General features: G+C 48.1%; 1 protein-coding gene across 1 annotated transcript in view; it reads right to left on the bottom strand.

Moving 5' to 3' along the window:
* aatka (apoptosis-associated tyrosine kinase a) overlaps positions 1-12500 on the bottom strand; it is a gene marked incomplete at its 5' end in the record, with an annotated part of 54275 nt that overhangs the window by 14691 nt on the left and 27084 nt on the right. Inside the window, 2 exons of the mRNA XM_083648785.1 lie at positions 293-434; positions 12147-12280. Of these exons, the coding sequence (XP_083504911.1) occupies positions 293-434; positions 12147-12280 (276 nt within the window). The remainder of the gene's footprint in view (positions 1-292; positions 435-12146; positions 12281-12500) is intronic.

Below are 12500 nucleotides of genomic sequence, written 5' to 3'. Positions count from 1 at the left end.
ATGCGTTTTGGGGGTGTTTACACCTGTACTTTCGAGTGATAAAACACAATCTGATTGCAATCAGATCACAGAAAATGCATGTTAGCGCCAGGTGTAAATGGCCTTATAAGGCTCAGGTTGAAAATGACCAGAATGAACCTTTAGTTTTACAGTGGAGAGGAGGGGAGAACAAAGATGAAGAAAGGACAGCAAGGAGGGGAGGGGAGGGGATAGGAGAGGAGAGGAGAGGAGAGGAGAGGAGAGTGGAAGTGAGTGAGAGGAGGTGTGCTGATGTTGCTGAGGAGGTTCTTACTGGACGGGCCGGGCTGCTTGGAGAGTGGCAGGGAGACCTCGGTGAGGGGGAGGATGTAGACCTCGGGGCCGTTCTGGGAGGAGGGCGAGGCCAAGGCATTGAGATCTGCCTGGTACTCCTCTCCCTCGGTGTTTTCAAACTCCTGGTGCATGGGGCAAAGACACAGTGGGATTAGTCACCCGCTCCCAGTCGTCCCACCGCTGGGACAGTGGGAGACAATGGTCCAACTGTGAAGGCATTCTACTGTGCTGGAGCACGCCCACTTCACCACATACATAGTCATGTATATCCTGGGGTGTGGCGTGTCGTAAAGATGCTTGTCAGACACTGTGTAGGAGCTGCATTCATGAATACATATACTATGCTCTCTCTCTCTCTCTCTCACTCACATACACACATGAACGCACACGCGCGCGCGCACACACACACACACACACACACACACACACACACACACACACACACACACACACACACACACACACTACACTACACACCAAGGCATTAATTAAAACTAAAATTAAGATAAGGTGCTAAAAAGCATTGTTGTAAACTGAAATAAAAAGTAAATTAAACTAAAACTGAAACTGTGTTGTCTATACTTCTAAAACTAACTAAACTAGAATGGAAATAAACTGTATGTGGAAAAAAAATGGCTGAGTTCTAACTAGGCCACAAGATGGCGCTGTACTGTAAACTGACTTGTTGAGCACCTCCTGCTCTTGGAGGAGGTGCTGGCGTTGCCAACGCAATTCAGAATCAGAATCAGAATCAGAAAGACTTTAATGATCCCCGGGGGGAAATTGGGACAAGTTACAGTAGCTCGCTCACAGAACACACATAGCATAAAATAAACAGTAGTAAATGCGATAGTAAGCAAAATAAGCAGAATAAGAAGAATAAGAACACAACATAGCATAGAATAAACAGTAGTAAATGCGATAGAAGCAAAAATAAGTAGAATACGTCTAAAGTAAGCAAAAATACGTAGAGTAAGTATACATTACGTGCCAATTATCTTTATTGCACTGCGTCTTTATTCTGCTAGCGCATCAAGGATCAAGGATCAAGGAAACTTTATTGTCATATGCAGCAAGCTACAATGAAATTTAAAAGCCTCGGCCCATGACTTTGCTGTACAGTAGAAAAAAATAGAATACAGAAATAAACATGATAAAAGGTTAAAAAAAAAGTTAAAGGGTTAAAAAAAAGTTAGAACCACATGAAAGACAGTTAAAGTGCATTTAAGGGACATTTAAGTTGTAGTGCAAACTGTGCTTGTCCATAAAGTGCAATGTCTTTATATGTAGTGCAAAAGGAGTCTGAATAAAGTTCAGATAAAACTACTTGGAGTTCAGGCTCCGTATGGCTTGTGGGAGGAAGCTCTTCCTCAGCCGCTCAGTCCTTGTTTTGAGGCAGCAGAGACGCTTGCCAGACGGAAGCCACTGGAAGATGGCATGGTGGGGGTGCAAACCGTCCTTGATGATCCTCTTGGCTCTGGTGCTACACCTCCTGGTGTAGATGTCCTCGAGCGAAGGCAGAGCAGATCCAGTGATGCGCTCCGCACACCTCACCACCCTGTGCAGTGCCTTCTTGTTCTGGGAGGAGCAGTTACCAAACCATGTAGTGATGCATCCTGACAGCACAGACTCAATCGTGGCGGTGTAGAAGGACTTTTGCAGCGCTGAAGAGATTTTAAACTTCCTCAGCCGCCTAAGATGGTACAGGCGCTGCCTCGCTTTCTTCACTACCGCGGTGGTGTTTGTGGACCAGGTCATGTCTGCTGAGATGTGCACACCAAGGTACTTGTAACTGCTCACAAACTCCACCGTGGACCCATTTATCTCCAGCGGCATGTGCTGTGCTCTCTGCCCCTTCCTTCTGAAATCGACCAGCATTTCTTTTGTTTTGGTGACATTCATGTCCAGGTTGTTGTTCTTACACCATGATGTCAGCCTCTCCACCTCACTTCGGTAGGCCGTCTCGTTGTTGTTCTCGATCAGCCCCACCACCACTGTGTCATCAGCAAATTTCACTATGACGTTGGAGCTGTGGGTGGCTGTGCAGTCATGTGTGTAGAGAGGGAAGAGGAAAGAGCTGAGCACACAGCCCTGAGGGGCACCGATGCTGAGGGTGCGCATGCTGGATGTGCGGTTTCCAATCTTCACCACCTGCGGTCTGTCTGTCAGAAAGTTCAGTATCCAGGAGCGGAGTGAAGGGCTCAGTCCCAGGCTCCTGAGCTTACCGTCCAGAATGTGGGGGTCTATGGTGTTGAACGCCGAGCTGTAGTCAATAAACAGCAGGCGTGCATAGTTCCCCTTACCGATGTCCAGGTGGGAGAGGGTGGTGTGGAGTACGTGAGAGATGGCATCATCTGTGCTCCTGTTTGGGCGATATGCAAACTGCATAGGGTCAAGGTTGCTGGGTAGTGATGCTTGGATGAGATTTTTGATGAGCTTCTCAAAACACTTCATCACTATAGATGTTAAAGCGATGGGGCGATAGTCGTTTAGGCAGGCAGGGTTCTTTTTCTTAGGAACGGGGATGATGGTAGACTTTTTGAAGCAGGAGGGGACGATAGAGCTGGCCAAGGATAGATTGAATATGAAGGTGAGGATTGGTGCTAGCTGGTCTGCACAGGCTCTCAGCACTCTGCCTGGAATGCCGTCTGGGCCAGCAGCCTTCCTGATGTTCACCCTCCTTAGCGTTGTTTTCACATCCAGCTCTGTCACAGTTAGTGAGCAGTCACCTCCTGGGTCTAAGATGTTGCCAGCAGCGCTGGAGTTGTCCTCAGCGTCTGCAGGTGTGCAGCTCCCAGTGTGGCTGTCCCCGAAGCGTGCAAAAAAGACACTTAGGTCCTCCACCAGAGAGGGGTCTGCTTCAGACGAGGTGGTGGCCCGTCCCTTATAATCTGAGATGGTTTTGAGACCCTGCCATACACGTCTGCTGTCACGATCACCCAGCTGTGCCTCCACTCTGTCTTTATAGCGCTGCTTTGCGGCTTTCACCGCTTTTCTAAGTTTGTATGACTCTGCTTTGTACACTGTCATATCTCCTGTGCTCTGCCCAGTTTTGTAGGCGGCAGTGCGTGCCTTTAGGGCCTCGCGTATTGATTTATCAACCCATGGTTTCTGGTTGGGATAGACTTTTACAGTCTCCATGGGGATGATGTCATCATACAATTTAGCAATGTAGCATGTAACTACATCTGTCAGCTCATTGACATTGTCAGTGCTTGCTTTAAACATGGCCCAATCTGTAGCCTGCATTGCCTCCTGCAGCTCGGTCTCTGATGTAGTAGACCAACGGCGCAGCTCTTTTGTTACTGGATGCGAGTACTTTAATCGCTGCCTGTACTTAGGTAACAGGAGGATAGCATCATGATCTGCTTTGCCGAAAGCTGGAAGAGGAGTAGCTTTGTAGCCATCCTTGTAGGGGGTGTAACAATGATCTAGGGTGTTTACACCTCTAGTTGGGCATGTGACATGCTGTTTGAAATTTGGCAGGACTTGTCTCAAGTTAGCTTGATTGAAATCGCCAACCACTATTACTGCAGCTTCTGGATGTTTAGCATAGTGCCTCATGATATTCTCATGCAATAATGACAGTGCAGAGTCAATGTTAGCTTTTGGTGGAATGTAGGCAGTAATCAATATTATCGCAGTAAGCTCTCTTGGCAAGTAAAAAGGCCTGCACAATAGTGATAACTGCTCAACATCAGGCGTGCAATTTTTAGACAGAGTGGAAATACATCCGGGATCACACCATGAGTTGTTGATGAAACAGCAGACGCCCCCACCTTTTTGCTTCCCGGAGGCTTCAGTTCTGTCACTCCTGTGCACACTGAAATTGTCCGATGGCAGAATGGATTGGTCGGGTATGTCCTCTTTTAGCCAAGTCTCCACAAAGCAGAGCGCTGAACAGTTCCTTAATTCTCTCTGAAATTTAATCCTAGCTCTCACATCATCCATTTTGTTGTCCAGAGATTGGACATTGGCTAGGAGGATATTTGGCAAGGGTGGGCGATGTTTTACTGTCCTCAGCTTGAGACGTAGGCCTCCCCTCCGCCCTCTGCGTCTTTTCCTCCTCCGCCGTGGAGGGCCTGCAGCCTGGAGGAATCCAGCAGTGACAGCGCTGTCTGCGCCTGTAGCTCCGGTGTTAGCATTAGCTGTAGGCTTTACAATCTCTGGCAGAATGAGTCCCGAAAACGGCACCTTGTAGCCATCAGCAATGCTCAGAAGCGTCTCGCGATCGTATGATAGCAGCGCAGACGTGAGAAAGTTGGATAGAGTTAGAAAAACAACAACAAACATTAAAATTCCGGCAAAGTTTGGGGCCCGGCAGACGGCAAGCAGCAGCGGCTGCGCCATCTTATTTAATTTTAATTTAGTTATTTAATTTAAGTTAGTTGAGGATGTATTTAAATACATTTTGAAAAGATGATTTATTGTTTCTATTACCCAGTATGGCTGTAAGACACAAAGACACACGCACACACATGCACACGCACACGTACACACACACACACACACACACACACACACACACACACACACACACACACACACACACACACACACACACACACACACACACACACACACACAGATTATCATATTACACTGTTTCTCACTGTTGAGTTTTAAAAACAGATCCTGACTTTGATCTGAGAGTGGGCTTCAGCAGAAGCAGACAGAGAGAAAATGGAAATACAGGGAAACAAAGAGGAGAAATCTGCCATCTGAAGATCAACCCTGCACTCTCCTCAGCAGGCTCATTACCCTCCACAATGATGTGAATATATTAGAGAAGGGAGGATGAAAGAACAGCTGTGTGTGTATATGTATAACAGACAGTGTATCTATACAAATGCTTAGAGGAGGACATTCCGGTTGCTCAGTTGGCTAATGGCACATGCATGTACCATGCAACCTCCTGGATGCCCTGGATTCGAATCCCGGCGGTCCATCTCTCTCTCCCAATCTTTCCTGTCACCCTCCACTTTGGACTATCAAATAAAGGCAAGGATACCTCCCCTCCCCAAAATAAATAAATACATAAAATACAAATACAAAAATGTATTAAGGTGACCTAGCTGACTGACCAGTCCGCTTCAAAAGAAAAGGGCAAGAGAGCAGGAAAGAGAGAACTATCAGCAGTGATGCAGAACACGCTGATCGCTTCACTGCAGATGCCTCCCAAACCCTGAGATGCATACAGAGCCTCTGTATGCAGAGGGTCCCCTCTCTCCTCTGTAACAGAGGAGAGAGCTGGGACCCTCTCTCCATCCATTCTGGAGATCCCAAATCCCACAATCCTTTGCTCCCTCTGTCTGTGTTCTCCCTGCTCCCCCTCTTTTCTGCCCCCCCCCCCCTCTCTTCCTGGCCTCCTCGGTCTACTGCAGTGTCCTTGCTCTCCGGTTGTTCAGCGTACCCTATAGATAGCTCTCTCTCTCTCACACACACACACATATGCATTGAGCTTTAGAGCATAAGCGTGTCGATCTTGAACCATAAGTTACTGTAGGTCATATGGATGTATACACTGGGACTATAGGAAGAGGCAGACAGATTTGACATTTAGTGCTGCAACTCTAACATTTGCACATGCTGTACATGTATGGGAGAAAGACCTAAGACCATCTTCCTCCTCCTCCCCCTCTTTCTCTACATGGATGCACACAGTACTTCATGTGCCAAACAGAATAAATAAATAAATAAATAAATAAATAAATAAATAAATAAATAAATAAATAAATAAATAAATAAATAAATAAACAAATAAACAAATAAATAAATAAATAAATAAATAAGCAAGCCCTAGTATAACCATTAGTGTGTTAGCCACATGGGTGAACTTGCATACACTTTTGCATGTAAAAGCTACCCATGCGCCAGTGGTGTTGTTGATCGTGTAGTTGCTGCTGTGACAGTGGTGATGTTGATCATGTAGTTGCTGCTGTGACAGTGGTGATGTTGATCGTGTAGTGGCTGCTGTGACAGTGGTGATGTTGATCATGTAGTGGCTGCTGTGACAGTGGTGATGTTGATCGTGTAGTTGCTGCTGTGACAGTGGTGATGTTGATCGTGTAGTGGCTGCTGTGACAGTGGTGATGTTGATCGTGTAGTGGCTGCTGTGACAGTGGTGATGTTGATTGTGTAGTTGGTGCTGTGACAGTGGTGATGTTGATCGTGTAGTGGCTGCTGTGACAGTGGTGATGTTGATTGTGTAGTTGGTGCTGTGACAGTGGTGATGTTGATCGTGTAGTGGCTGCTGTGACAGTGGTGATGTTGATTGTGTAGTTGCTGCTGTGACAGTGGTGATGTTGATCATGTAGTGGCTGCTGTGACAGTGGTGAATGGTGATGTTGATCGTGTAGTGGCTGCTGTGACAGTGGTGAATGGTGATGTTGATCGTGGAGTTGCTGCTGTGACAGTGGTGATGTTGATCATGTAGTTGCTGCTGTGACAGTGGTGATGTTGATCGTGTAGTGGCTGCTGTGACAGTGGTGATGTTGATTGTGTAGTGGCTGCTGTGACAGTGGTGATGTTGATCGTGTAGTGGCTGCTAGCTGTGACAGTGGTGATGTTGACCGTGTAGTGGCTGCTGTGACAGTGGTGATGTTGATCGTGTAGTGGCTGCTGCGACAGTGGTGATGTTGACGTGTAGTGGCTGCTGTGACAGTGGTGAATGGTGATGTTGATCGTGTAGTTGGTGCTGTGACAGTGGTGAATGGTGATGTTGATCGTGTAGTGGCTGCTGTGACAGTGGTGGGGAACTGGGCATTCCCTGACTAATGACCTGCTAGCTAGCTAGCATACCAAGCCTGTCTCGCCATGCAGCAACCACACAGACAGAAGGAGAGGAGAAAGGAGGGGAGCAAAACGGAGGGTTGTAGACTTGATTAGAAAGCTTCAATGGCTCAGGGTGGGCTAGCGTCATGCATGTGTGTAGATATGTGTCCTAAAACTGTGTGTGTGTGTGTGTGTGTGTGTGTGTGTGTGTGTGTGTAACATGCATAGGAATGTGTATTTCTTCTTCAGGGAGGACCATCTGCCACTCTCCCCCGAGCGAGGTGTGAAAGCGAGCACCTGGCTCTGAGTCAGCGTTCCATAGCTCCCCAGAGAGCCTTCAGTTTAGAAAGCACTTAATAGCCAGCTTCACTCTGAGAGAGCAGTGATGGAGGGAGGGGCCAGCTTCACTCTGAGAGAGCGGCGATGGAGGGAGGGGCCAGCTTCACTCTGAGAGAGCGAGGTGATGGGGGGAGGGGCCAGCTTCACTCTGAGAAAGCGGCGATGGGGGGAGGGGCCAGCTTCACTCTGAGAGCTAGCGAGGTGATGGGGGGAGGGGCCAGCTTCACTCTGAGAGAGTGAGGTGATGGGGGGAGGGGCCAGCTTCACTCTGAGAGAGCGAGGTGATGGAGGGAGGGGCCAGCTTCACTCTGAGAGAGTGCGGTGATGGAGGGAGGGGCCAGCTTCACTCTGAGAGAGCGAGGTGATGGGTGGAGGCATAGATATATATAAAGGCTAGATAGCTTACCCGCGCTGCCGGCCAATGGAGAGCGACGTCGTCGCATGGCGGCCATCTTGCTACAGGGAGCTACTAGGAGTTATGAGCATCTGTTGTTGGGTTAGTATGGCAACATCATATGATCATAACTCCTAGGGAAATGGATGAAACTGCATGAAACTTTGTGCCTGAATCCCTCTCATGGCATAGATGCTTCGGTTTAATTTTGGTGTAATTTGGAGCTCATCAAAAAAATAGTGTTTTTAGTGTTTTTTTTTTTTTTTGGTCTATCTCGGGAACGGAATATGCTTGTAATAAACCAAACCGTTTGTAAATCCGTCAAGATTTCAGCGAGTTATGAGTATTTTTGTCTGTGCAGGTCACCAGCTACCATAGAACGTACCAGAAAGGCACTGTAGCAAGATGACGGCCGTTCAACGACGCTGCTGACTCCGCCTTAAGCCATCTAGCCTTTATATATATCTATGGGTGGAGGGGCCAGCTTCACCAAAGAGCATGGAAGGAAAGAGAGGACACTCCGGCCATTTTTGGAAACAGAATGCGCCTCACAGTGGTCAGCTGCGGTAGCGCGGGCCCCTATAATCAGCCTCTCTAAACAGTAACTCAACGGGAGAACACTCTAAATTTCGTGGATTCACATCTTTTCTGGGCGTACTGTAAATCTTGATTTAAGTGGTGTAGTGCAGGGATGTAAAACAACAACCATATTGTGGAAACTAAGCAAAATTTTTCTTTTTTTTCTTTTAGTTTTTTCAAGATAAATAGTAAATGCAAAGGACCCGAGGTTAAAACCACGGCAACGCACTTCTGACGGAGTGGACGACAGCCGCATTAGCTATTTATCTTGAAAAAACTAAACAAAGAAAACGAAAATTTTTGCTTAGTTTCCACAATATGGTTGTTGTTTTACATCCCTGCACTACACCACTTCAATCAAGATTTGCAGTACGCCCAGAAAAGATGTGAATCCACGAAATTTAGAGTGTTCTCCCATTGAGTTACTGTTTAGAGAGGCTGATTATAGGGGCCCGCGCTACCGCAGCTGACCACTGCGAGCCTGTGCGAGGTTCTTTTGGCGCTGTCACGCTTCCAAAAATAAAAAATGGCGGAGGCTGCTGGGCGCTGATGTTGCAATGCGGCAATATGGAGCTGTCAGTTCTTTCCATAAAAGTTATTTGGCTTCACTCTGAGAGAGTGCGGTGATGGAGGGAGGGGCCAGCTTCACTCTGAGAGAGTGAGGTGATGGGGGGAGGGGCCAGCTTCACTCTGAGAGAGCGAGGTGATGGGGGAGGGGCCAGCTTCACTCTGAGAGAGCGAGGTGATGGAGGGAGGGGCCAGCTTCACTCTGAGAGAGTGAGGTGATGGAGGGAGGGGCCAGCTTCACTCTGAGAGAGCGAGGTGATGGAGGGAGGGGCCAGCTTCACTCTGAGAGAGTGAGGTGATGGGGGGAGGGGCCAGCTTCACTCTGAGAGAGCGAGGTGATGGGGGGAGGGGCCAGCTTCACTCTGAGAGAGCGAGGTGATGGAGGGAGGGGCCAGCTTCACTCTGAGAGAGTGCGGTGATGGAGGGAGGGGCCAGCTTCACTCTGAGAGAGCAAGGTGATGGGGGGAGGGGCCAGCGGTGAGATTTTGTGGTGACGCGCCAACGCCTCACAGCCGCTGAATGACGGCCTGGTGCCAAAGAGGGGATTGAGATGCCTCCATGTTGAGGGGGAGACATGTTAATAGTGTGTGATGGAACTGTTCTGTGTGGCCGTTACCACCAAACTGACAAAACAAGATGATTTGATACAGCAGATTTAAAGTTTGAAGCCTATATTGTCCCTAGTGCTTTTTTGTTTAGTTTTGACTGCTTCTTCACTGAAATCTTTGCCTTTCTCTCGCACAGCATCCACCACACCTAGGTCACCCCCCCTCCCGCTCTCATCTCAGTTTACAGATGAGCCTGCCGGTGACACTTGAGAGTCAAGATTCACTTTAATAGCCACAGTAAGTAATGAGATTACAATGCAGCACAGCGGTCACATCAATAGTAGAGATGAAACGATACAGGAAAAACAATCACAAATTATAAAGTACAAAGTATAGTGACATGATTGAATGGGGGGGGGGGGGGGGGGTAATGTCCGTGGGGAAGAGCCTGGCCTGTTACTGAGCTGGTTGTGGTCGGGGCATCAACAGCTCAAATTGAGGCTGTTCTTCCCAGTTTGCTGCAAGGCAAAAACAATCTCCTCTTACTTGCTGGAGAATGTGCCTACAAGAATCAGCATTGACATGTTTACAATATATCAGACAGGCGCTATGTGGCTATCAACAACCCTGCTAATCACAGCAAATGAATGAGGTGCAATTGTGGGACAGTGTCTCAGCATGTTGTAGCATGGTCCGCTCGGCTGGAGCCATGCAGCCTTCTGTCATTACCTGGTCTCACAGAGAGACAGTCCACCACACACCATGCAGCCTTCTGTCATTACCTGGTCTCACAGAGAGACAGTCCACCACACACCATGCAGCCTTCTGTCATTACCTGGTCTCACAGAGAGAGACAGTCCACCACACACCATGCAGCCTTCTGTCATTACCTGGTCTCACAGAGAGACAGTCCACCACACACCATGCAGCCTTCTGTCATTACCTGGTCTCACAGAGAGAGACAGTCCACCACACACCATGCAGCCTTCTGTCATTACCTGGTCTCACAGAGAGAGACAGTCCACCACACACCATGCAGCTTTCTGTCATTACCTGGTCTCACAGAGAGAGACAGTCCACCACACACCATGCAGCCTTCTGTCATTACCTGGTCTCACAGAGAGACAGTCCACCACACACCATGCAGCTTTCTGTCATTACCTGGTCTCACAGAGAGACAGTCCACCACACACCATGCAGCTTTCTGTCATTACCTGGTCTCACAGAGAGACAGTCCACCACACACCATGCAGCTTTCTGTCATTACCTGGTCTCACAGAGAGAGACAGTCCACCACACACCATGCAGCTTTCTGTCATTACCTGGTCTCACAGAGAGAGACAGTCCACCACACACCATGCAGCTTTCTGTCATTACCTGGTCTCACAGAGAGACAGTCCACCACACACCATGCAGCTTTCTGTCATTACCTGGTCTCACAGAGAGACAGTCCACCACACACCGAGTCACTCCCACTGTTCCTGCGGGTCATTACCACACTTTTTCACATAATGAGGGATAGGTCATGTGGCCTGGCCGACACGCACGCACGCACACACGCACGTGCAAGCATACACACACGCACACACACACACACACACACACACACACACACACACACACACACACACACACACACACACACATCGCAAAAGTCCAGAAGTCGTTAATGGTGCCACTCTATGCTGTGCTCATTATCGCTGCTATCCATGCAACCTCAGCGAACACCGAGACACTCCAGACTCTCGCCTCTGACAAAACCCACTGCCTCCTCCTCCCTCCTCATCTCCTCCTCTCCTCTCCTCATCAATTCTAATTGCACTGCATAAGTGATATAAAGAGAAGGCTCTGGTGTAAGCGGGGACTGTAATTTATCCATTCTCCAGCTGAAATAGTTCTAATATTAAAATGTATGCACGCACGCACGCGCACACACACACACACACACACACACACACACACACACACACACACACACACACACACACACACACACACACACACACACACACACACACACACACACACACACACACACACACACACACCCTGTCTCCCGCCATATGTTCTCTGCCTGTGTGAGTGAGTCTCTGTCAGCTGTCATCAGTCTGCCACAGCAGGGTTGAGTCACGCTGGCAGGCAGCACAGAGACAGTGTGTGCCAGCCTGAGATGGGCAAGGTTACTTGGTGACATCACTGGCATTCAACCAAGGGACAGTCTTCTTCAGAAACGATTTGGTGAAAAAGTCAGACTATTGCGACAATAAACAAATGGTATCATGAGTGTTGACGAATGTTTATGTTTATTGTATTTTTTACTGTATTTTACTGTACTTTGCTTGGCTCACTGCCATGCAATTATAGAATTATATAATTGCTGGCATTGGATTGTGATTAGATTAATGGTGGAGCACTACAGTGACCTCAGCACTTATGTGTGGGTCTCATAATCGATAACTTTGAATACTAATGAATAAATAATGAGTGAATAAAGGAATAAGGATAATAATATCTTAAATAATGTTTTCTTCCCCCCTGACTCAGATGCAAGACACAGCCGTTCTCTTGTCTTTCCCTCTGTGTGTGTACGTGTTCCCCTCGCCACCTCCAGCAGGGGGCAGCAGGGAGCTCACCTTGAAGCCGATGTCACCCTTCTTGCAGCAGAGGCAGGCCAGCATGAGGAAGACGAAGGTGAAGAGGCCAGAGAAGGAGACAGCTACCACCGCCAGGGACGAAGGCCACGACAGCTCGCTCAGCGGAGCGCCATCTGCAGGATCAGAGGAGAGTGATGTCACCGCATGGAGATCAGATGGTCACTCAGAGAAAAAAATGCAAATTTGTTAACAGTCAGATGATTTGTGACAGTGATATCCTGTTGTTTCCCTGTCTTCTCTACACGATACACAGACAATTAAAATCAGGATATTTGACAAGACCTCCTCCGTCCTGAATAGCAAGCAGCACAGGCCCCTGTGGCTTAATGACAG

The sequence above is a fragment of the Poromitra crassiceps genome, assembly GCF_964638095.1.
Source record: "Poromitra crassiceps genome assembly, chromosome: 13".
Taxonomy (NCBI): Eukaryota; Metazoa; Chordata; class Actinopteri; order Beryciformes; family Melamphaidae; genus Poromitra; species Poromitra crassiceps.
Note: the sequence above shows the minus strand (reverse complement) of the source record. Positions and strands in the feature narration are given on the sequence as shown.